The sequence below is a fragment of the Furipterus horrens genome, unplaced genomic scaffold (assembly GCF_987537825.1).
Source record: "Furipterus horrens unplaced genomic scaffold, mFurHor1.1.pri manual_scaffold_4, whole genome shotgun sequence".
Classification (NCBI taxonomy): Eukaryota; Metazoa; Chordata; class Mammalia; order Chiroptera; family Furipteridae; genus Furipterus; species Furipterus horrens.
This window is the reverse complement of record NW_028327174.1, coordinates 177,659,359-177,685,922: the sequence shown is the minus strand read 5'-3', so window position 1 is coordinate 177,685,922 and position 26,564 is coordinate 177,659,359. Positions and strand designations below refer to the sequence as shown.

Genomic DNA, 26,564 nt, shown 5'->3' with positions numbered 1-26,564 from the left:
TAAAATATATTAATTCATTCATTTAACTAGACTCTAAGGTTTGTAGGAACAGAGTCTATGCCTATTTTCTTCAGCATTGTATCCTCAAATCTGTGTTTGATCCCTGATACACAGTTTCATCCAATTAAACATGATAAATAGATGAATGCTTTCTTATATTTTCCACAAAGTGGCAAAGCAGTTGTCCAACGACAATAGGGATTTCCAACTATCAAGAAACTAGCTATAATTCTTCCCTAGGAAAGTGTAATGTAAGTCCTAGCATATGAAACATTTCATCTTACATTAGTTGGAAAAAGTAACAAAAGGAAAGACTTTTTAGGAATTAATTCTGACATACAAGCATAAAATAATGAAGTGGAAATGAAACCCATGAGAGAAAGCTTCATGCTATCTTTGAATTCATAATACTTACAAAAATGAATACTGAAAATAGTGATATTTTAGGAAAGTGAATCAAGTTTAGAGAAAATAGTTGTATGATGCCATGGCAGAAATTATATTGCGATAGGATCTTTTCTAAAAGGAGATGGTTTCTAAAAAGTGAAATTCTGCCAATAGAAAAAATGTTAATCTGATAAGAAAGAAAAGGAAGTGGCATCCTAAGAATCCAATAGAGTTGTGTAAGGCAAGCTATGATAAGTTCAGAATTTTAAGAGGCTTTTTAAAAAGGGAATGAAAAAAGAGGCATGTGAACAAGGATAAATACAAAAGAGTGGCGTGAAATGGGAATCATGTAAGGAATATAAGAGCCCAGAATGAGCAGAGGCTGGTGAAAAATGTTAAGAACAATAAAAAGAATTTAAAAAATACATGTGGAGCAAGAAGAACAGGAGAGAAGGTTTAGGCTCACTGCTTGGGGCAGATGGTATAATGCTAACAGATGAAACAGAGAAAGTAGAACTACTTAACTCCTATTTTACTTTTGATTCTGTATTAAGGAGAAATATTCAAAATTGAAAGAGGCGTAAAAAACATGCTCAAAGAACACCTGAAACATCTTATTATATTTTGACAGGCTTCATTAAGGAGGTAAGATCTGAGCTGTTACTAAAGAATAATAATAAGAAAATTGCCCGGACTGGTGTGGCTCAGTGGATTGAGCGCCAGCCTGTGAAACAAAGGGTCACGGGTTCGATTTCCAGCCAGGGCACATGCCTGGGTTGCAGGGCAGGTGTCCAGTAGGGGGCATGCCAGAGGCAACCACACATTGATGTTTCTATCCATCTCTTTCTCCCTCCCTTCCCCTGTCTCTAAAAATAAATAAATAAAACAAAATCTTAAAAAAAAAGAAAACAGAACATAATAAATATAAAGAATAGATTGGGAAAAGACGGAAGTGAAGTAGAAGGGTAGAAGCTTTCTCTGTGCCCTGAAGGGCAAACTGATGGTCACCCTAAAGGTTCCTTATGTAAATTCCAGCAAAGCAGACTTAAAGATCATATGTAATCATTTGCTGCTCTTGTTGTGTTTATACAAACAACAGGATAAATTAAAACTGGACTTAAAGCAGTCCCTTTAATGACAAAGAAGGTAATATTAAGGAGAAAAATCGTGATTTAAGGAAAATCACAATGCTCAGTGGTAGACTATAAAGTAGGGCAGCTAGCTGTCTTTAAAGGTTATTTTCATTTTAAGCCTATGGTCTCATTACCTGAGTGATTGTCTATACGTATAGGCCTCACTTAATCCTGTTTGCATCTCTGCCTCCTGAGACTCAATGGTTTGGCTGAACTAAGTGGCTGGGTTGGTGAAGAATGGGGGTTGCCTGTGGGCTTCACTTTAAAACTGGTTTCTCTTTTCTATCCTAATGGCTTGGACAGAAAGGGCCCAGAGGTCTGAGAGAGGGGAAACCTAAAATATTTCCCTCAGGCCAAACTAAGTATAGTGGGCAAAAGGGCTTTGGACAAGGTGTGACGGGCCTTGTATACCTTCCTCCAAAGAAGCCTTTTTATCCCTAATGTGGGACATTGAAAAATCAATCCCGGCCTTTTGTCATCTAGTGGTAATGGTTTTAATGATGCCTTTTAACCCTGTTGCCAAATCTATTGCCCCCAGAATACAAGGATGCCAACTTGTTAAACCAAGCATGCCATTTGCTGGGGACAGCCAACTGACCTGGAGTCTGCAAGATCCTTCCCCGTGTGGGAGGGCCACCCTCCCCTCCACACCCCCACACTTATTAGGGATTTCTGGACATAAGGGTAGGTAGGATGACGACCATGTCCAGCTTGAAGCAGCTAGAGGAGCACAAGACCTTCACCCATTGTCCTTTATAAGATTATAAGGGTCTTAAGTCTGAGAGGGGGGAATTGTAACAGAGCAGGGGTCCCCCCCCAAATAAATAAATTAATTTTTTTTTAATTAAAAAAAATCCAACTGAGCAAACCAGAATAGGAACATTTCTTGGCTTCATATCCTCCACTGTTGGTTCCCTGTAGATTTTTACTTCACTTAGTGTAACATTCATTTCTGCCTGGGTCTTTTTTATGCTGTTGAAGTACCCAGTGAGTTCCTTGAGTATCCTAATAAGCAGTATTTTGAACTCTGCATCTGATAGATTGCTTATCTCCATTTTTTAAATTTCTTTTTCTGGGTTTTTGTTCTGTTCTTTCATTTGGGCTATATTTCTTTATCTCCTCAATTTGGTAGTTTCCCTGTGTTTGTTTCTATGTACTAGGTAGAGCAGCTTTGACTCCTTGTCTTAGTAGCGTGCTCTACTGTAGAAAAGCGTACTGATTAGTTGTATGGGGCAGAACCTTAGGTAATTGCTAGGCAGGAGCAAACCAAGTGAACCAGGTTGATGGAGTCCCAGATGTGATGCTGCTGCTCTGTGGCTCTGTGTGGGGGAGGGCTCAGAGAAGAGACAATGCCACTGCCTGGTCTCTGGAGTTCTGTCTGTGAGTAAGCTGTCCCCGGGCACTTGCCCAGATGCCAGACATATGCCACAGGTACCCTTCCAGCTGCTGCCCTGGTGCTGAAGCCCAGAGGGAGGGGTCTGCATAAGTCTTAAGTCCACTGTGGGTTCTTTAAGAGGAGCATCCTGAGAACCCTGCCTTTTCTTTTGCTGCCCCAACCCCCACTGGTTTTTACAGCTAGAAGTTATGGGGACTTATCTTCCTGGCAATGGAACCCTGGGCTGGGTGGTCTGGTGTAGGCCTGGGATCCCTTGCTCCTGTGGGATCCCTCCCAATTTTTATCCACCACACATGGGAGTGGGACCACCTGTTCTGCATCTCTGCCCCTCCTACCCATCTGGATGAGTATGACTTTTTTAATTCCTTGATTATCGGTTTTCCACACAGCTTGATTTTCTGACAATTCTGGGTCATATATGTTTTGTAGTCATAATTTTTGCTGTGGTTATGCAGAGGCAAGCTGTGTTTACCTACACCTCCATCTTGACCAGAAGTAATTTTTTGTTTAATTAAAAAGTAGATAGCTCAAGTATTCTATATTTAATCATGAATGTCACATTTTACTTCTACAAGTTCCATGGTTGATTTTATTTTTTTGTATTTATACTATCTTTGAAACAGTGATAAGACCCTCTATACAGCAATATCTTTTAAAATGTGCTCTGAAACCTATGGAATCAGAATTTTGAAGGTGGCCAGAAATCTGTTTCTCAACAAGTTCCGCATCACCACCGCTACGGGAGACCAGGCTGGTCAAGTTTCTGTAACAGCCACGTTAGTGTTCTTCAGTGGATTGTTACAGTAGTAACAAACTTGTTTTTCTCACATAGTTTCAATATTTGATCACAAAATCTTTTTGAAGCTAATGCTTACTTATTCCCAAGAAGAAAACAAACCTATTCTACTGCAATTTCATATAATAGATCAACTGCTGCTTCTGCAGAACTTGTAGTTGTAGAACAGAGTGCTGGAGAGGACAGAGGAGAGCTGCACAGAATGAGAATGCTGGAGATAAGAAGAGAGGTTGCCTCAAATATTTAGCAAAGAACTGACCAGAACATGTATATGAGGAAATTGCCCAAGGCTGGGAGAAAAAAACACCCCAAAAGATTAAAGGAAACAGTGCCCAGCACTCACTTAAAGCTAGAAACAGTGTCTGTTCCCACCAGTTAATCTGGAAAAACTCTTAATTCGCAGATTATGGGTAGAGGTAAAACCTTACAAAGGTTTTACTTCAGTAGCAGGAAAATAATTATCCCTAGACTGAGGATTACTCCAGTCAATCCTAGCAGTATTCCTTCAACTTATCCCAGGTATTACATTCTAGATGCCCCTGCGATAGGTGAAAATCCACGAAGTAGGAAGATTACATTTATTTTAGTATTTTTATATATTTTAAGGCTTTATAAACCCTTCCCACACACTTATAAACCATTCCCAGTCCCTTATTAACCTTTTCCACACTTTTATAAACACTACTTATGTTCTTAAACATATTCTACACTCTTAAACCTACATAACTTTAACAACATATGTATACAGTACCGCAAAATCCTAAAATATAGCAAAATACCCGTGATAGATAATTAAATATAATATTTTTAAAAATCCTTTGATACAGTGAGGCCACGATAAGTGAACCACGATATAGAGAGGGACTACTCTATATCATAAAAGTAAGACCTAAAAAGATCAAACTGTTTCCAAGTAATGATATTCTAGGACAAATCTCAAAAAGATTTATAGCAACATAAAACTATCTAGCACCCAGCCAGGCAAAGGTCACACAATCAAAAATCAACATATTAAGAAATAGGAAAATATGACCCATAATGAGGAGAATAATCTATTTGAAACTGACCCTGTATTGACAAAGATATTAGAATTAGCAGAGGATATTAAAAGTTATTATAATTATATTCCATATGTTAAAAGGGTTAAGTAGAAACATGCAAGATATATTTTATAAGTCCCAAATCAAAATTTTATAGTTTAAAAGTATAAGACGTGAGATAAAAAATACACAGAATGGGAGATAAGGATTCTTCTTTAGAAAACGAAACTAAAACAACCTCTATATACTGACATTTGGAGGTTCCTCCAAAGAAAATGCCAGCCTGCCAAAGCACCTTTATGTCAAGTCACCAGCAAACAAGCAATTGGCTCTTCAGTATCTCAGAAGAGCAGAAGTTACTATATGCAAAGACAAAATCCTATTAAAAAAGGAAGCAAGAAAAAGTCTTGGAAATTAAATGTAATAGCAGAAATAAAGAATTCAGTAGAAAGAATGGAAATACGGCTGAGAAAATCTCCCAGAAAGTAGAAAATTAAACAAGCAATCCAAGAATCCTAAAATCCAACAGAACAGGAATCAGCAAACTTTTGCAGTCAAGGGTCAGAGAGTTAATAGTTTAGGCTTTGCAGACCATCTGGTCTCTGTTGCAATCACTCAGCTCTGCTGTTGTGTGAAAGCAGCCAAAGACAGGCTGTAAACAAATGGGGCAGACAGGAGGCCAGTCTGGCCTGTGAGCCAGTTTGCTGACTCTTGGAATAAAATATTTAAAAAGGAAAAAATAAAAAAAAAAAGAAGAAGAAAGAGAAAACACAGAGGAATAAACTATCAAATAAATAACTTAAGATAATTTCCCAGAACTAAACAACATGCATTTTCAGAGTAAGGTGTCCAACACAAAAAAGCACATAATAATCAAATTTCAGAATACCAGGGATAAACAGATCACAAAAGGTTCTAAAAGGGAAAAAATGGTCTTAAACAAAGACTGGGAAATCAGATGACATCAACATTTAAGTTTTTTTTTTAATTTTTCAGTTATACTTTGCATTCAATATTATTTTGTATTAGTTTCAGGTATATGGCATAGTTCTTAAGACAATCATACACTTTACATATACAGTGTCCACCTGGCACCATACAGAGTTATGTCAGCATTATTGACTATATTCCCTATGCTGAACTTTACATCCCTGTGACTATTTTGTAAATACCATTTGTACTTCTTAATTCCTTCACCTTTTTCACCCAGTCCCTCAAACCCCCTCTCTTCTGGCAGCCATCAATCCGTTCTCTGCAGGCATAAGTCTGTTTATTTTATTTTTTTTAATTGAATTTATTGGGGTGACATTGGTTAAAAAATTACATAGGTTCAGGTGTACAATTCTATACTACATCATCTGTATATTGCATTGTGTGTTCACCACCCAAAGTCAAGTCTCCTTCCATCATCATTTATCCTCCCTTTACCCTCTTCTAACTCTCTCTGCCCTCTTTCCCTCTGTAAATCTGTTTCAATTTTATTTCTCTTGTTCTTTAGACTCTACATGTAGTGAAATCATATGGTATTGGTCTTTCTCTGACTGACTTATTTCACTTAGCATAATACCCTCTGGGTTCATCTATAGTATCACAAATGGTAAGATTTCATTCTTTTATATGGCTGAGTAATATTCCCTTGTATATATGTACCAATACTTTTTTACCCACTTGTCTACTATTGGAACTTGGATTGCTTCCTCATCTTGGCTGTTGCAAATAACACTGCAATGTATGTAGGGGTGCATAAATTCTTTCAAATTGGTGTTTTGAGTTTATTTTGAGATTACAGTTCTTGTAATCACTGGGTTATAAGGCAGATCCATTTTTAACTTTTTGAGGACCCTCTATGCTGTTTTTCATAGTGACTGCACCAGCCTGCATTCCCACCAACAGTTGCACAAGGGTTCCTTTTACTCCGCATCCTTCCTAACACTTATTGTTTGTTGACTTATTGATGATGGCCATTCTGACAGGTATGAGGTTATATGTCATTGTGGTTTTAATTTGCATTTCTCTGATGATTAGTGATGTTGAGCATGTTTTCCTATGTCTATTAGTCATCATGCATTGGTCCTCTTTAATGAAGTGTCTATTCACATCTTCTGCCCATTTTTTAATTGTATTATTTAGTTTTTTGGTGTTGAGTTGTATGAGTTCTTTATAAATTTTGGATAGTAACTCCTTATCTGATGTATCATTGATGAATATCTTCTCCCATTCAGTAGGTTGTCTTTGGTTTTGTTGATGGTTTCCTTTGCTGTGTAAAAAATTTTTAGGTAGATGTAGCCCCATTTGTTTATTTTTTCTTTTATTTCCCTGTCCAAGGAGATATATCAGGAAAAAAGTATTGCTAAAAGAAATGTGAAAGGTTTTACTGCCTATGTATTTTTTCTAAGAGTTCTATGGTTTCAAGTCTTACAATTAAAGTCTTTAATCCATTTTGAGTTTATTTTTAAAATGGTATAAAAAAGGTTGTCTAGTTTAATTGTTGTTGCAGGTATCTATTTTTCCCAACAACATTTATTGAATAGTCTGTCTTTACCCCATTTTATGTTCTTGCCCACTTTGATAAATATTAATTGACCACATAGGCATGGGTTTATTTTGGGGCTCCTATTCTGTTCCATTGATCTATATATTTGTTTTTATGCCAGTACCATGCTGTTTTGATCACTATAGCCTTGTAGTATGAAATAAACATTTTTAAAAGCAACACTAAACTAGAAAGCCTAGAATACCTTTATAATTGAAAGAGAATCCCAATTAGAATTCTATATCTATGAAATTAGCAATCATACATAATGGGAAAATAAAAGTATTTTTTCAAAGACATAGTAACTTAAAATTTTACCTCCAAGGTTCTCTTATTTACAGAGCTACTGAAAGCTGTACTCCAACAAAACAAAAACAAAGAAGACATGATATCAAGGAAAACAGGGACCCAACACAGAACAGCTCAGGAAGTTCCAGAATATCAGCTGTTCAACAAACCTAGAAAGTGAGTCCAGATTAAAACTGGGAAAGAAGGGCTTCCGAAGACAGTCTTCAGGATAAAGCATAGAGGTGATGTATTTGAGCACATGAAAAATATTAATGACGGCATTAGCAGAGATGTGCAGCATTAAGGGAAAAAAACTATAAATATACAGAAAGCCAGGCAATTAAAAAGTGAGGCAATTATTAACTTCAAAAAACCCCCAAAAGGCTGTACTATATTTCACTAATTTGGCTTAGCAAGAAACTATCTTTATAACCAAACAATGAGATACTAATAATTAATTTAACCAAAAGTTATATGTAATTATATCAGGGGAAGGGAAGAAAAAGAGCAAGGTAGAAAAGCTAGGTCTTCACCTATTATGGCAAGAAGTAAAGAGATCATGCCCACACCTGATTAGGAAATACCTGTCTACACACGGTATTTAGGAATAAAGAGCTAAAAACCAGGGAAAATGATTCAAAGGATTAAAAGTGTTTTCTTCCAAGCAGGACTTGAAGATACATAAGGGTAGGGTTTTATAAGCCTTTTAATTTTATTTGGCATTTAACTATGTATACATATGATTTTTAAAAATTAATTTAAAATTATTAAAATTTATTAAAAAGCCAATAAGTAGCAAAAAATAATTGCAACACTTTTAACTCAACAATATTACAGAGACATAAACAGCCAATTTTTGTAAATTTACAGATGAAATATTACCATCTAAAGCATATATTAAAAAAGCCTTTCACATCTCAAAGAAACTTAAAAATCCAGATTAAAACAAAAAAGCAATATTATTTTAATCAACTAATTATCAAAAATAGGAGACATGAGTAATATTAATGTCAATAGGTTTTGGGAAAATGGCATGATTGTGAGAATGTAAGTTGATACACCTGGAGGAAATTTTAGTAATATAAACCAAAATCTCAAAAATATGTATGAAATTTGATCAGTAATTCCTGGTAAAAATGAATCCTTAATAAAATAGTTATAAATATGCACAAAAGGATTCAGCTACAAGAGTATTCATTTTAGCAAAATTTTTGGAAGTCTGCCTTTCCACATTGAGTCACTAGAAGCAGCCTCACCTGAACCGTACGCCCCGCGTTGATATGCTCTTCGTGCAACTTGTCCCAGATTCTGCATCGCTGATACTACACGAAAGAGAGGGGAAAGGCGTTAATTATTTTTATCACTAAAGTGATTATTTCTGGTTACCACAAAAACCCCCAGTCAACTACTCAAACTTAAATATACCAGCTAAGAAAGTTATTGACTTAGTAATGGCAGTTAACTGTCCAAAGACCATGCAAGTAGGGCTTTTTCAAAAACATATACACAAAATTCTGGCAAATGGTAAATGGTAAAACAAACAAAAATCACTAGATACTATTTATTTTATTGAGAGTATAAACTTTGCCTATTTTGATCTCCAAAGATTTTGCAATACAAAGAATGAGAATGTAAAAGAATGTAAAAAATAAGATTAATGGCACTCATCAGATATTCTTACTACACATGAAGAATTTTGTCAATGAAAATGTCCTGTATTGAAAATTAAAATCTGATTTTTAGAAAAAGTAACATTGACATTGCAGATAAAAAGTATGTAAAAATGAGACTGAACATTTAATATATATGCTTCATTGTTTACCAGGGTAATGTTTAGCTTTCAGAGTTTCATCCAAGAAATTTTACGAGCATGAAAATGGTAAATGTTTCATTTGACAGGAACCATAGCAAAATGTGATAAGATAACATTAGAGCAGCATATTATACAGAACAGAAACATCAACGCCAAACATCACATATTATTTTTGGTTGAAATAAAAAATCCAAATAATTAACATGTCAGTAGATGTGAATAATGACATTAAGCACATACTTGGTATACTACACATCAAAACTAAAATTAAATTAACATAGAAATATTTGAAAGGACAGAAACATGGGAATGCTTTATACATGAATGGAAGATATCAAAGATTATAAAACTAGAGCTCTAAAATAAATTTCTATGGCATTTTCATATTCCTTATTCAGCATATTCTTTAAATTTGGTAGTGAATAATGCAGCAAACAAACAAAAAACAACTTCTTGATTCTCCAAATTTTTTTTTACATTACCTACAAGCTAAAAAATAACTATTAAGCTTAGAAATAATTTAACTATATTAAAAATATATTTACCAAACATAAATTTAAAACCACTATCAAAAAACTTAATTTATAAGAAAAATTACATTACCATCAGATCCAGTATGAATGACCTTTTAGATAATGTTATAATATTAATAAAAAGATGAGAATGGAAGCCAAAGATACATATTTAAAAATAAATCACTTTTAAATGTATTAATAGTAATCTGTTGTGATATTTTAAGAAAAATGTTAAGGAAACAGAGTTGAGAATTGGGGGAGGCCAGAGCTGCTAGAATCCATGGGGCAGAACATCAGGGAAGAGAGAGCCGCATGTGAGAGGAGAGGGCTAAACTCAGGGCGCACTCCAGAAATCTGTATGGTTTTCCTTTCAAGTCCTAGCCAAACACAGATCAGCACCTGCATACAAGGACATTACTTGAGGTCAGAAAAAGAACTACTGAAAAGGAACAGGTGAACACATCCTTAAAGATCACACAAGGCCAGAAATAGTTCATATAACCACACATCAGAATGGAAAAACCTTGCAATACGCTGGACATTAGGTAGAATACTCCAAAGTATTACCCTTTATGGTGAAAAATTAGCCCTATAATAAAGGCTGTTCTGATCCTATATAAGAAAGCTTAAAAGAAAAGCTCAAAATGATCAAACTATTCCCAAATAACTTAAATGTGTCTCAGAATAAAGTTCAAAAATACAAAGGGTATTTTTAAATATTCAGTATTCATCAAGATAAGGTACACAATGTTTGTTATCCAATATACAATTACCATGCATGCAAAAAAAGGGAAAATATGATATTTAATAAGAAAAACCAACCAATAAAAACAGACTCAGATATGATAGAAATAATGGAATTAAAAGAAAATGATATTAAAAGCTATTATGATGTATTCCATGTAATGAAGAAAGTAGAAGAAAATATGAGCATACTGAGACATGAAAGAAAAGATTAGTACATTTAAAGATATAGCAATAAAAATAATCCAAAATGAAACCCAGAGAGAAAAAAAGATGGACAATAAATGAACAGAGAATCTGTTGTTGCTCAGTCATTGGCCAACTGAAAGCAGTATAATACATATGTAATTGGACTCCCTGAAGGAGAGGAGAGGACAGAAAAAAATATTTAAAAAATTAATGGCCAAAGCTTTTCCAAATCTGGTTTAAAAATAAAACAAAACAAAACAAAAACTATAAACCCATAGGTCTAAGAAATTCAAGGAATGCCATAAACAAGAAAAATGAAGAAAACTATACTAATGCACATCATCATAAATTACTTAAAGTAAGTGTTAGAGAGAGAAATCTTAAAAGTAGCCAGAGGAAAGAAAGACATAGGAAGCACAAGGGAACAAAGCTAAGAATGACAGAGGACTTCTCATGACAAACAATGTAAGCCAGAAGACCACAACATCTTGAAAGTACTAAAATCAAATCTAAAACTCAACCTAGAATTCAATGCCCAAAGAAAACTTTTTGAAAGGCACAATGTTTTTTTTGCAATATAAAAAAGCTTACAGAATTCATTACCAGCAAACCTGTACTATAAAAAGTGTTAAAGGAAGTCCTTCAGGCTGTTAGAAAAAAATCATACCAGGCAGAAAACCTGGTTCTACATAGAGGAATGAAAGCAGCGCTGACCCCTGGCTGGGTGGCTCAGTTGGTTAGAGCGTCCTCCTGCACACCAAGAAAGTTGCGGGTTTAATCTCTAGTCAGAGTACACACCTAAACTGTGGTTTGATCCCCAGTCAGAAGGCAGTTGATAGATGTTTCTCTTTCACATCGATGTCTCTGTCTCTGTCTCTGTCTCTGTCTCTGTCTCTGTCTCTCTCTCTCTCTCTCTCTCTCTCTCTCTCTCTCTCTTTCTCTCTCTCAAATCAGTAAACATATCCTCAAATGAGGATTTTAAAAAATGGTGGGGGAAAAAAGGAGCACTGAAATGGTGAAGATATAGGTAAACATAAAATGTGTTCCTTTTTTCTTATTTTCAAAATCTCTGAAAGATAACACTGTTTAAAACAAAATTAGCAACAATGTATTGCGGGGTTAATAACTTATATAGAAGTAAAAGATATGAAAATAACACTACAAAGACCAAGAGAGAGAGGAAACAGTAGATTGTTATAAGGTTCTTTTTTTTAAATATTTTACTTATTTATTTTTTAGAGAGTAAGGAAGGGAGGTGAAACATCAATGGAAAAGAGAAACATCGATTAGCTGCCTCTTGCATATGCCCTGACTGGGGAGCAGTCCGCAACCCAGGCATGTGCCCTGAGTGGGAATTGAATCCGTGACCTTTCACTTTGTGGAAGGACGCCCAACCAACGAAGTCATGCCGGTCAAGGCTAAGATTCTTATAATATACATGAAGGTCTATACAAAATCATTACTGGATGGTATTGTATGTTAAGTCAAAGATGAATACTCTGAACTATACAGCAACCCCTAAAAAATAAAAATAAAAAGCAAAGAGGAATAACTCATAAGTCAACAAAAGAGAAAAAATGGAATTCTGAAAAATATGCAATTAACCCAAAAGAAAAGAGTAAAGGAGAAAAAGAGGACAAAGAATAGATGGGACAAATGGATAAAAACAGGAAGATGGTAACGCTGACTGGTATGGCTCAGAGGGTTGGGTGTTGTCCAGCAAACAAAGATTGCTGGTTTGATTCCCAGTCAGGGCACATACCTGGGTTGTGGGTTCAGTCCCTAGTCAGGGTGCATGCGAGAGGCAACCGACTGATGTTTCTTTCACACATCGATGTTTCTCTCCCTCTTTTTCTCCCTCCCTTCCCCTATCTCTAAAAATAACTAAAAAATAAAACCTTTTAAAAAGGAATGCTTTCTTTAAAAAAAAAAATCAATAAGACCAATTCTGTCTGATTTCGTACCATATAGATCAGGTTTCATACATGCCATTCATTTTCACATCTAATTATTCATTGCCTCTTATCATTCTCTAAATATTTCCTATCTTCTTTCCTTGATTGGATTCTTGAGGATTAGAAACCTGAATTTTATGTCATTTTCAGTGCTAACAATACAAGAAAACAAAAAACACTAAACGGTATGAAAAGCCAACATATTTATTTCCTGTAATAAATAATTCCCTTATCATTAAACCTGGCAGATTGGACACATTCATCTCTGTTCTTTTCCAAAACCCAACTAAAATGACAGTAAAGGTATAAATTCACAAGAATAATGAGAATACAATGGAAGAGACCAGTTACCAAGAAGTTTCAACAAAATTGTGGAAGCTGAAAAGAGTATGAACATGTTGCAACCAACTTACCTGACTAGAGAAACCTGAAACCCAAGGCTGGAGAAGGGGTGGATGGTGGCAAAGAGAGGCAATAAGAAACGAGCCAACAAGCATTGAGAGCACTAATCCAGAAGGACTCAGTAACCAGAAGTAACACCTACCAGGTAACCAGGTGGATGTATTCAGTGGAGCTAAAAGCAGAAGGGTTGGTTGAAAGTTTATGTAAGATACAGGTAGTCCACCAGAGGGCATCTCCAAAGGCCCAAGCAACTGCACTGCCCTTGTGACCACAGACCAGAATGGTATCTAGTGGTTCCACATTAAAATAGATCCTCCCCTGTTCGCCCCTTCAGGCAACAAGGCCCCTATCACTACCCTGCTACACACACACCTTTCAATTAGCACTCTTAAGGAAGGGAGAGAGGAGAAAGGGAGAGAGGAAAAAAGAGTAAAATAAATGAAAAGGTACGAAGAAAATAAAAAGGGAAACCGGGAAAACAGACAAGGAAGCAGAAGAAAACAAATAATAATACCACCGTAGAGAGACGATATGATACTGCATCCATGAAATATGAACAGGAGTCGTCTCTTTGAGAGAGCGAGTATTGAGAGAAAAAAAGAACATAGAAAAAATATGATTTTGGTTATTTCATTGTAGTTGGAATGTGGATGTGAGAGGTGGAGCTGGAGCCGCCATTTTATATACAGAATAGAAACCAGCTGAGGATCAAACAGCAAGGTAAAAAGAGCCTGGGTCTTTAAAGACTTTTGAGTTGCCACTGTAGCCTTAGATTGTCTCCATAATTATGAGATTAAAAATAAAAGCAAAAACAAACAAACAAAAGAGTGCCCTGGCCAGTATGGCTCGGTAGGTTGGAGTGTCATTCTGTAGCCAAAAGGTTGTGGGTTTGATTCCTGGTCAGGGCAGATACCTAGGCTGTGGGTTTGATCCCCAGTCTGGGTGCATAGAGGAGGCAACCAATCCATGTTTCTCTCTAGCATTGACATTTCTCTCTCTCCCTTCCTTTCTCTCGAAAAGCAATGAAAAATATCCTCAGGTGAGGATTTAAAAAAAAAAAAAAAAAACCTGTTCTTATTTCATACACTATTTTGGGGTTTCCTGCTACTTGCACTCTTATTATATACTAACTAATACAGTACATGCTACACAAGAAGTTTTTTCGTAAACCTCTGCAATGTGAAACAAAGAAAATTATGCTGCAAGCTTACTCTCTTCTTGTTCCTCTTAACTATGCTTAAGTCTATCTTACATTAGCCAAGAAAGCTGAAACAAATTTCAGGATTACATTCTAATCAAGTCTATCATGTGTAATAAAACCTAATGGTGAAGGACCTATGGAATATAGTCCCAGGTGTCCACAGCACACTACTTTCATTGTTTTCACATGTTGCAGAATCACTCCACCAAGGCTTACCTTCAATTTTCCTTCAGTCTGACTTTCTTCTTTTAAATTCATATTGGATGACTGATGGCTAACATAATAAATATTTTATCTTTCTACACTCTTTCCCCAGGAAGAATATGCCTTTTTGAAAGCGAGGCACCATTAGACACCTGAAGTCCAAAATTAGTTCTTAACTCTTTTGTCTACAGTGAACACTGCTGCTTTTAAATACTTTCACATTGCCATAAACTATCTATTATAACATGCTATTCAACCTTACAGAGACACAACATCATTTTCATAACTAAACCAGAAATCCTAGAGGCAGAATGATCAAGAATACGGAATAAAACACAGATCAGTATGAGTTTAACTGCTTTGCTCATACAACATGACCTGTATTGTGATTTATAATTAGTCTCATACCGTTTAACATTTTCACAGTAAGTAAAAATTTCACGAAAAGCTAACGAAAAACTGTTCTGGCAAAGAAAGATCAATATAGCCCTAGAATAATTTTCTCATGAAATCTGGTATAATTAATCAACTCACTAATACACCATTCCTATCCTCACTCATCTTTTTCTCAGGGCCCACTGATGACTGAATAGTACATGTGGTTAAGCTCTGAAGATAATGACAGTAGGCGTTTTCATATAGAATAAATACAGAGATACCTCGGCCAACGAGTGACCCCCGCTAACGAAGTTTTTGGCTAACGAAGATTTTTTCCGCTGTTTTCGGACTCGTCTAACAAACATTTTACTGGAGGTGCGCACTAACATAAAGTGGCAAACATTAATGGGCCGTTCCTGGAGCTTAGCGTTGCCATCTGTATGCGTGTGACAAACAAACGAGCTGACCACATCATGCAGGGCAGACCCACCGACCCAAGTGGGTTGTTTACATTCGAGACAGAGAGAAGTGAGACTCCTGATAACGTAAACTGCTTCGGATTGGATGATGATGTACTGTAACAGCGTAAAGATGGTCAGTTTCTCATTCTACTTTCATTCTCCTTTATCCACTTGGGTCGCTGTTCATCTCAACCTTTGGTGAGTTCTTGCCCTTTTATAGTGTGCTTTTTACCATTTTATAAAACTTTAAATAGTTGGCAGCATCCAGAACGAATTAATGATTTTCTATAGAAACCTACGAGAAATCATGTTTTGGCTAACGAATGTGATTCTGGAACGAATTATCTTCGTTAGCCGAGGTATCACTGTATAAGAAAAAGGAAATCTAAAACATGCAAACCTCAAATGTAAAATAGAACAATGAAGGGAAAAAATGGTCTCAGTAGACCATAGTCTACTTATTTCTGCCTTTCAGGATCAATCCTGCCAAATTCTTGTCATCTTTGTAACCAAGCACTTCAAAGAGCTCAGGACTTTGAAACATACCTTATTAAACCCCTGACTCAATATGATCAATAAAAGTAAACAACTATTTCTATATTGTTATAGTACTAAAAGAATGAGCCTTCCTCATTAATTAAGGCATAGAACCCTTTAATTTGTTTCTGCTCATGACGAGAATAACCAGTTTACCAAACAGCTCACCCATCCTTAAGAGTTACAGTACTTATTGCTTATGGGTAAAGAAGAAAGAACTTAAGGGATAATAAAACATTAATCTTGAATTTTAGACACCTTCATATTCGTATGGAAATTTTCATCATAATATTCTTGGCATTTATTTCTATACCTTTTAAAAATACTTAAATACTAGGAAGACAGATAGTATCTATGGAAGGAAAGTTGACATTTTTCTTCCTTGTATAAGGCAGTCAGCAGAGGTGTAAATATTGTTTATATAGAAAGGTATAATGACCACTTCCACCCACCCCCTAAATCAATAGAGGGCCACACATCTCAAAATTTATACTGAGGGAGGTTCTTCTGAAGGAGCAAATGCCACTGACCTGCCCCAGAGCAAATAAGACAACATAATCTATCAAAATCAATGCTCGATACTCAGTAAATTTGATGTTCCTATAAATGTCACAATCCTATGCAGCTTCCACCATAGTCCCTGAGAATAGTTCTTCCCTCCACCTATCTCCTAAACTGGCCTCTAGGCAATATTTCTTAATTTTGGGCTTTCCTCAAAGGGAACCAGTGATGTTGGGAAATTCCTTCATATCACATTATGATTTGCCTCTTTACGCATGCCGGAAGAGGTTAGGTGTTACTGACAGACACACAATGAAGGTTCAAAACACTTGCCATGGGGTAAATGGAATTAAGGTAGGCCCCCTTAGCCCAAGTTTGCTGCCTTCACATTTTTGTGCACTATCAAACTGTGTGTATTTTAATTAACTGCTTAATACATCAGTATGTATAACTAAAAAGATACAGATTCTATTCTTATATCCCTTCCTAAAAAAGAAATAATAATGAGAGGTGTATTTGCAGAACAAAAATAAAACCAGATGAAAGAATAAATAATGTTGCTAAATCAATAGAAAGTAGGTGTTTTAGCAAAGCCTCTTATTTAATATTCTGAATTTAGCTAAAGTATAAAACAAATATAAATCAGAATATGTCACTTTTTTTGTGGTAGAAAATGGAAAAACTTACCTTCTCAATATTTAGCTGGTGCTTTCTTAACCTCTCCAGATCTGTTGGGATTACTATTTTAATAAATTTCTGGATAGCTGGCTCAAGACGGCGTAATTTCACTTTTTCTTCATCTTCAGACATCCTAAAAAATGTTGTGTCACTTCTGCTTGCAACAACTGTCTTCTCTACTCATACAGAAAAACCTAAAAGAGAAATATTTATTAAAGAATTTTTAAAATAAGTCCTTATTATTTTTATAAGCCAACTATTTGGTATAACTTTATAATTCATTCTAAATACATATTCAACTTAATGATGAACTTCAGTGACTAATTTTTAAAGAAACCTTTATTTTAGAACCTTTTCCTCTGTCCAGAAGTAATGTATATTTCCTTTAGAATGTTTATAAAATATAAAAAGGAATAAAATAAAATCAACAGTCTTCTGCTCAACCCTGGTTAACTACCCACCCCCTACTCTTTCCATTCTGATGTGTCTTTCTGAGTCTTTAAAATACACACACATGTATGTATATGTACATATATATATATATATATATATATATATGTGTGTGTGTGTGTGTGTGTGTGTGTGTGTGTATGTAAATACCTTCTATAAAAAATTAGGAGTATACTGCCTGAATTTTCATTTCCCAATGTATTTTGGACATTGAATAACCTTTCTGAAATAGGTTTCAAATGATAAAATTGGAAAAAAAAGTTTAATTCTTAACATTTCTGCTGTATCATTTCTAATGTCATCATAATGTATTTATGTAATTATATACTTAAAGTATAACATAATATGCAACTTTTCTCATTGATGTCTTTTAAATTGCCTCTTCCCTTTCTTACAAAGAAATTAGCATTGTCTACAGCCAATACAAATAAACAGTAACACAGCTGAATTAAGAACCCAGGATTCCTTAGAATACAAGCAAATGCTCTTTCTAATTCACTAGGAGTTTTCTACACATGGAGAAGTTAACTGCCAAAAGAGTTAGTCCTCAGACTCAATAAAAAAGAAAAATTCATAGCTAAGGGACTGGAGATAATAAAGTAACCTAAAAAGAAAATTAAAGTATATTTTAAAATATTCTAAGATACAAAGGAATAGACTCTTTTTTAAAATAACTTTATGAAACAGTAACAGACCAACCTAAAATAAACCAAGTAAAAATTCTACTTAAAAAATTCTGTGCAAAAATCTCAAAAGAAGGGTTAAAAAATAAACTCTGTAGCTGAAGAGAGAATTATTGTTTGGAAGATATCAGTCAGAATACAGAGGAATAAAGAGGTACAAAATATAAAAAGAAGATAAGGTGCATAAAGAATAAAATGAGAAACTCAATAACAAACAGGAGTCCCATAACAAAAGAAGAAAGTGGTGAAAAGGCATCATTTAAAGAGACGATGCTGAATTAAGATGTAGGACCTCAAATTGAAAATGCACATAAGCCCCAAGTAGCATTAAAAAAATTTACCAGAACATACGGAAGGGAAATTGTAGAACATCATGGACAAAGAGAAAATCATAAAAAGCAAACCAAAGATAAAACTAAACCAAGAAAAGGAGCAAACTTCTCATCAAAGCAAGATATCAAAGAAAAGAATATCTTCAAAGTGCTGAGGGAGTTGGTATATACATACCTGGGGAAATTATTATTTAGAAGTGAAGGCAAAATAATGATCTTCAGACATACAAAGACTGAGTTTATTACCAAGCCCATTATTAAAAGAACTACTAAAAAGTATACTTTAACAATAAAGAAAATAAACCCAAAGGAGTGGACTGGCAAGGAGCAATCAATATAATAAAGTATACTGTTTCTGGGTAAATAAATGAATGAATGAACCAATTAAAGAAAGGACATATTTTGAATAACCTGATTAAATATAATAAAAATATTTCCATTTAAATTACTTTTCTACAATGTATCTTTTTGTAACACATAGTATTACTTGGCATAGATGCTCCATAACTTAATTAATCATTTATTGTTGGCTATTTAGGTTGTTTCTAATTTTCCACCATTATAAACTATGCCACAGTGTAATTATCCTCCTTGTACATAAACTAAACTACCATCTATAATTATTTCTTTAAATTAAATACCTGGAAATAGAATTAATAGCTACATACATTTTTTAGAATTTTTGTTACCAGATGTCCCCAAAAGGGTAGTGCTTATTTACAGTCCCACTCGCAACACATCAAAATGTCCAATGTTCATACATCAACCAATACTTGGTATTATCAACCCTCTTGGACATTTGATTTGTGACAAAATAGTGCCTCATTATTGTTTTATTTTTTAATACTTAAATTACTAATGAAATTGATTTATTAGCCATTTGCATTTCTTCTTTCATGAATTGCCAGCTCAGGCAAAGTATGTGTTTTACTAAAGAGTATATCTTTTTCTTATTATATTTAACATGTAACAGGCTTATTATCAACTATTTATCTAACCTTAATGTTTCCCAGTTTATCACGTTGCCTCTTGTGTTTTCTTTCTGTAACATATATACAGAGTATATATTATAGAAAGATATCTTAATACTTATCCACTGCTCCTATCAAAATTATTTTAAACATTCCTGGTGCTCAATAGATACTGATGAAACTAAAATATTTCTTCACAGGCCCATTCACTACTTCTAATTCTATCACTCTAGTCACAATATGCATAGCACATGACAACAGTGTCCTAATTGGCCTACCTTTAGACTCTTTCCCCTCTTCAATGATCCCTCACAGATTACAATTCCTGTGTATCTAAAACAGCTTCTCCTCTGAACAAAAATTTCTATAGTTCCCTAGGATTTTAAGAAGAAAATACAATGTTGATAAGTAGATCTACCATTATATCTATTATCACCCACTCTCTGTTTGGGGCTTTGCAATGATGTTCCCCATGTCTAGAAGCCAATTTATTATCCCATATGGCCCTAAAGTTTATGTATCACTTGAGATAGAACGCAAATGATTCTGCCTTCTCTTCCACTAATAAGTTTGTGGTACTTAACAAAGTCTAATTATTCAGTATTTGGCTTGTTTTTGCTCTTGTCCTATGCTATGAAGATAGTTTTCTTTTTTTCAGTTCCAAGGTGATAGCTCCAGGTTAGAATTATTCATGACTCTGCCCCTCAGCTTTTCATGCCCAGAGAAAACCTGCTGTGCCCTAAGACCATCTCTCAGGGAAGACAACCTGCCCCAAGGCCCTCTCAACTTGTTTCCAACACTTGGTCTCCTTCTGGCTGGTATTTTTTTCTATTTTCCACCATTTCCATTTTTATCAGATTATAATAAAATACCTATATAAAACTATATTAATTTATTTAAATGTACGTTCCCTTTTTAGTCTTGGCTCATGCTGCAGACTTTCCTAAACTCTCTCAAACAAACAGCATCTAGCCTCAGCTCAACCTGTACCTCTCACCTAGTGGCCCCTAGTTCCAGACCCACCACTAGTGGCAGCTGGCCTTGGTTCCCAGCTAGGCCTCTCCTGGGCACCTCCAAGCCCAGTACAAGTAGCAGCCATCTGGAGGTTGCTTTGTAGCTTATGCTAGGTGGCCCCAGACAGGACACAGTCAGTGGCTTATCTTGGCCTGCACCTCCCAGGGGACCCCAAAACAAGCACACCCAGTGGACAGCTACTGACAACATTGGAGCATCACCCAACCACCTCCACAAGTGACACACTCAAGGGGCAGACTCAGCGGGCACCAGAGCCCTGAGAAGTTAAGTCCTGCTCTGTGGAGTAGGCCCCTGAATAGTTGGTCCTCCACGGTGGTTGGAGGTTGGTGGCCAGTGGTCATAGCCAGTCCTTAGAACTGGAAGAAAATCCCTCCCATTGGCCTGCCAACAGCAGTTAAGGCTCAACTATAGGAGGAGGGTGTACACAGCCCACATGGTGGGCACCCCTTGAGTTCCCAGCTAAGGAGATAGGGGAGGCTGAGCCACTGGACCCTACAGGACACCCACATTAGGCTACTCTATCAAGCCAGGGAATACATAGAAACAGACACAGGGAGGCTGCCAAAATGAGGAAACAAAGAAACATGGCCCAAATAAAAGACCAGAACAAAACTCCAGAACAACAACTAAACAAAATGGATACAAGCAATCTACTAGATGTAGAGTTCCAAACACTGGTTATAAAGATGCTCAATGAACTTAGGGGAAGAGTAGATGATGAACTCAGAGAGAGCTACAACAGCATAGAAAAGGACATGGAGCCTGGCTGGTGTGGCTCAGTGGGTTGAATGCTAGCCTGTGAACTGAAAGGTCACCAGTTTAATTTTGAGTCAGGCCACATGCCTGGGTTGCAGGCCAGGTCCCTAGATGGGGGCGTGTGAGAGGCAACCAAATGATGTTTCTATTGCACGTTGATGTTTCACTCCCTCTAATTCTCCCTCCTTTTCCCTCCCTCTGGAAAAAAAAAAAAAAAAATCCAGTCAGAAATGAGGAATACACTAACTGAAATTTACAGGGAATCAACAGTAGAGTGGATGAAGCCAAGAATCAGAGCAGCAATTTGGAATATAAAAAGCACAAACACCCAATCAGATCAGCAAGAAGAAAAAAGAATTCAAAAAAATGAGGATAGTATAAGGAGCCTCTGGGACAACTTCAAGCATACCAACATTTGCATCATGAGGGTGCCAGAAGGAGGAGAGAGAGCAATAAATTGAAAACCTATTTGAAAAAATGATGACTGAAAGCTTCCTTAGCTTGGTGAAGGAAACAGACACACCAATCCAGGAAGCATAGAGAATCCCAAACAAGATGAATCCAAAGAGGTCCACATCAAGACACATCATAATTAAAAAGCCAAAGGTTAAATACAAAGAGAGAATTTTAAAAGCAATAAGAGAAAAGCAGTTAGTTACCTACAAGGGAGTTCCCATAAAGCTGTTAGTTGATTTCTCAAAGGAAACTTTGCAGGCTAGAAGGGATTGGCAAGAAATATTCAAAGTGATGAAAAGCAAGGACCCACAGCCAAGATTACTCGTCCCAGCAAAGCTATCATTTAAAATCAAAGGACAGATAAAGAGATTCCCAGACAAGAAAAAGCTAAAGGTGTTCATCACTACCAAACCATTATTATAGGAAATGTTTAAGGGACTTATTTAAGAAAAAAAATCAAAAATATGAATAATAAAATGGCAATAAATACATATCTATCAATAATTAAATCTAAAAACAAAATAAGTGAACAAGCATTACAGAAACTAAATCATAGATATAAAGAACATTTTGATGACTGCCAGATGTGAGGGGTGAGGGGGGTCAGGGGATGGGCAAAAAAGGTGAAGGGATTAAGAAGTACAAATTCATTGTTAAAGAATAGTCATGGGGGATGTAAATTACAGCATAGGGACTATAGCAGACAAAGAACATATATGCATGACCCATAAACATGGAAAACAGTGTGGAGATTGCCTCAGACAGTGGGATTGGGGGCTCTAGGTGGAGGGGAGCAAAGGGAGAAAATTGGAACAACTATAATAACATAAACAATAAAATATAACTTAAATTTTAAAAGAGAATCAGAGGTATCCGAACAAACTTTTGTTTTTTAAATATATATATAAACAGTATACATATATACAGATGTCTATATATACAAAGATAAAAAATAAATATCTTTGTGTATGCATGGATATATGTGTATATAGATTTATATGTATTCCTCTCTCTATATGTGCCAGGCACTAGAAGTAATGATACCCCAGTAGCAATGAGCATATCTGCTCCCTAGATCTTGGTGTTCAAATGCCACTCTCCAAAAAAAATAAACCAGTGATCGTTGGAGAAGTGGTTCATTCCAGGGTTGGGGCAGGGAAAACACAAGATAAGCCTGAATGAAGCATCTATGGTGGCAGAAAGTAAGAAAGTTCTCAGAAAAGGATGGGGGTTTGTCAAAAGTCACAGAAGCAACTGATAAAATTCCCAATGGCTAAAGCTGGTATAATTTGAACCTAAAACAAACAACAGAAGTATAGAATAATAATAACCAGTAGAAAAATAAGTGAGTCCATACTGATTCAAATAAATAATTGGATACATAAATAAATGGGAAGGAGTGGCTTTTTCTTACAGAAGAACTCAAGTAAATAAATGAAGAAATAAGGGAAACAGAAAGTCACCATCATAACATCACAGTAATAATAACTGAAGGCAAGATCCAACAATGGATGCTAAAATCAGCAAGTGAAAGTTTGAGAAACAGGTATTTGCATAGGTTACAAGTTCTCTCCCAAGATATCAACTATTTACAAAGGGAAACATAGTAACTTTACATTAGATAATCCCTGCATACAACTAAGTGATCAAAAGTATTATCAAATGCAGTGTATCATGCACCCCCTCAAATGATTAACTGAGAAGGGCACATAGGCTTGTACGGTATCAACAAAAATGCACAACCTTAATCAAATCACGAGAAAAATTCATACAAAACCCAATTGTAGGGCACTCTACAAAATAACTGACCAGGACTCCTGTAAAGCATTAAGATCGTAAAAGACAGAAAAAGACTGAGCTGTTACAGATTGGAGAAGACTAAGAAGCCATGACAACTAAATGCAATGTGGGATCTTAGATTGGCTCTTGGAACAGAAAAAGATAATTAGTATAAAACATGTGATGAAATCTAAAGAAAACTGGTATACATAGTATTGGACTTACATTACTTTCTTTTGATAACTGTACCAATTAGGTGTTAACATTAAAGTAAGCTGTAGAGGACTCTGTTTTACTTTTGTAGCTTTTCTGTAATTGTAAAATTATTTCAAAATAAAGTCTGTTTTTAAGATGTGTGAATTGATGATTTACATGGACAGGGCAAACATTTAGACGTCAAACAACTGCAATCATATTCACCGCACAAACTCGGGGGCAGGGGGTGGGGGCGGTCTCCAGGTACTACAAACTTTATCATGTAGTACTTAAAACTATCATTAGCTGAGCTGAGGACCGTAATACTCGTTTTTCTCATGAGGAAAATGTACTAGGAGGTTAACTAGATTACTTACAAGCTTGTTTACAAGTAAAAAGCCCCATTTCCCAGAAGTCCAAAATCTCTGGAACACCCCGCACCATCACCACCACCCAAAAGTGATGAACACCTGCCATCAGCCTAGAGACCCCACATTTCCCGACTGGTGGCACCGAATATCCTCAGGCACGTTGCCCCATGTTTCGTACTGGAGGACAGGATACTGAATTTGTAAAGTCAAGGCCCTTGGTTCTACCGTATGGTCTTCCCCTCTGAGCCTCGGATTCCGAATTTACAAAAGTTGGGAGTTAGGTGTGGGACCTTCCGTGAACTACCTCCCGGTCTGGCTGACAGAAGGCTCCGACCTTTTGCTCCGGGTCTCCCCCGCGACTACCCTCGAGCCTCGCGTCACCCCTTGTAGTGTCACCCACGGCGCACCTGGGCCACACATATCAAACGCACCCCACCAGAGAACAGATGCATGGGCCGGTGTCGGGACCGAGATGCCTGGGACCCCGACAACCTGGGCCCCACAGTGCGTCACGAGCTGGACAGACACTGGGAACTTTTCCACCCCGCGACCCCGGGAGGCCATCACACTTGTCCCGTTGGCCACCTCCCTACACCAGCTTCAAACAGTGGCTTCCAAAAACGAAACCGTCACCGCCACTTCTTGGAAACGAGAGGGGTCCCCACGTCGCTCGCATTTCCGACCTGATGCCCAGTTTCGCTGGGAGCGATTCTACGGCGAGCCTGTCCCACCATGCGGACCAGGGCCTGACGCCCCTGAGACGACCTCCCACTAGCCCCTTACCTCCTCCCGGGGCGCTCGGGGGCTGTCAGTGAGCACAGCGCAGGCGCGGGCAAGACAGGGCGGGGCGTCGCTACGGTCTGAAGAGCTAGGCCACGCCCCCACCCCTCCTGGTCCCTGCCTTTCGGGGTGTGGCCAGCACGCAGGTGAAAATAAACATGGGCGAGAATTTTTTCAAAAAGTGGTCTTGATTTATGTAATGGGGTTGTAATACTGGAGCCAGGAGGAAAGAGACGCATAAACGTTTTCTAGGTCAGTTTGCTGTGTTTTACATATGAGACAATTCACATTTATATAGCCCTCTGCATTGCAAAATTTTTCTGTTCATTTTCCTCTGTTCTTCCAGGAATTTTATTGGCGGGCTGGCAGTGTGTTCTTAGAAATTGAAGCTCAGAAAGGTTGTACCTTGTCCCTCTCACGGGTGCCTCTCGTCGCCCCGTCCCACCCCCGGCACACAGCACAAACACACAAAACTGTGAGGTGAAGAGGACACAGTCTTAATTGTAATAGTCCCAGAAACAGAAGCTCAGATGAGTTGTGATTTCCCCCCAAAACTGGTGAAGTCCTTAATGCCAATGTCCTTGTTTCAGTTTTATAGCAATTGACATTGGGGCTTAACAAAGAGTGTTAAATGACTCATTCCACTTCAGCCACTTAGTGACTTTGAACTCCTCCTGAGTATGCTAATTTCCTTCTCAAGTTCTTCCAGTTAGACCAGCTACCATCAATGTACAAGCAGGTGGCTGGCTTTGAAGCCCTGCCCAGGTCACAGATGAAGGCCTAACTTCCAGACCCAGCTTTTTTTATATATTTGTGAATATTCACATGACTTGCTTAGACTCCATCCACTAATGGTATTGCCCTCAGAAGTCATATGGAGGCTCAAGCCTAAAAAAACTCATTTCTTAGGGTCTTCCAGTGGAGAGGGTGGAGAGGTAGACATTGTGGACCAAGGAAGATTGATGGCCTGTAAGAAAGTCTTAAAAGGCAATTTCTAAAATAAGTCAAAAAATTTAAGCAACTTGGATTTTCTTTGTGGGTATTATAAATGCTGTTTTTGTTTTACTCTAGGAATGAGATGTTTATAAAATTTTAATTCTAAGGAGGAAAATTAAAGTGTTAGGCAATATCATGGGGAAAAATTTTTTAGGCAAATGCCAGTTAAACAAGATCTTTAGAAGTAAAAGTCATGCGAAGTATGTTTTGAAAAAGCTAAGGCTATCTCAAGCACAACAGGAAAGCAAGGCACTCAAGGATTCTAAATTTGAACCAAGCCTTCTAGGTTATTACATATATGTTTGTTATCAGTTAGGTGTGTTGAGGTAGCAGGATAGAACTTTTTAACCTGAAAGTTTGTTAGTTTGATTTGTAACCTTTAAATATTTAAACATATGGTGTGTAGACTTCCTTTTGTACTCTTGCTTTAGGCCCTGAAGTTGTTAGGAGCAGCCACCAATCAACAACATTTTCCTGAGGTCCTAACTGGACCAGGAAGGCCAAACAGTAAATATATATATATATATATATATATATATATATATATATATATATATATATATAAATTTTATATATATAACTCTTTTCAGCTATCTTGGTTTCTTACTT

At 36.6% G+C, this 26,564-nt stretch overlaps 1 protein-coding gene across 1 annotated transcript in view; it reads right to left on the bottom strand.

The window, feature by feature from the left end:
• The window catches only part of STX17 (syntaxin 17), a 58,592-nt gene extending 33,567 nt beyond the window's left edge, over positions 1-25,025 (bottom strand). The window contains exons 1-3 of the mRNA XM_090274492.1: positions 24,963-25,025; positions 17,161-17,345; positions 8,830-8,895 (exon numbers count right to left, since the gene is read on the bottom strand). Coding sequence (XP_090130618.1) covers positions 8,830-8,895; positions 17,161-17,283 — 189 coding nt within the window. The 5' untranslated portion in view covers positions 17,284-17,345; positions 24,963-25,025. The remainder of the gene's footprint in view (positions 1-8,829; positions 8,896-17,160; positions 17,346-24,962) is intronic.
• Positions 25,026-26,564: the final 1,539 nt, after the last annotated feature.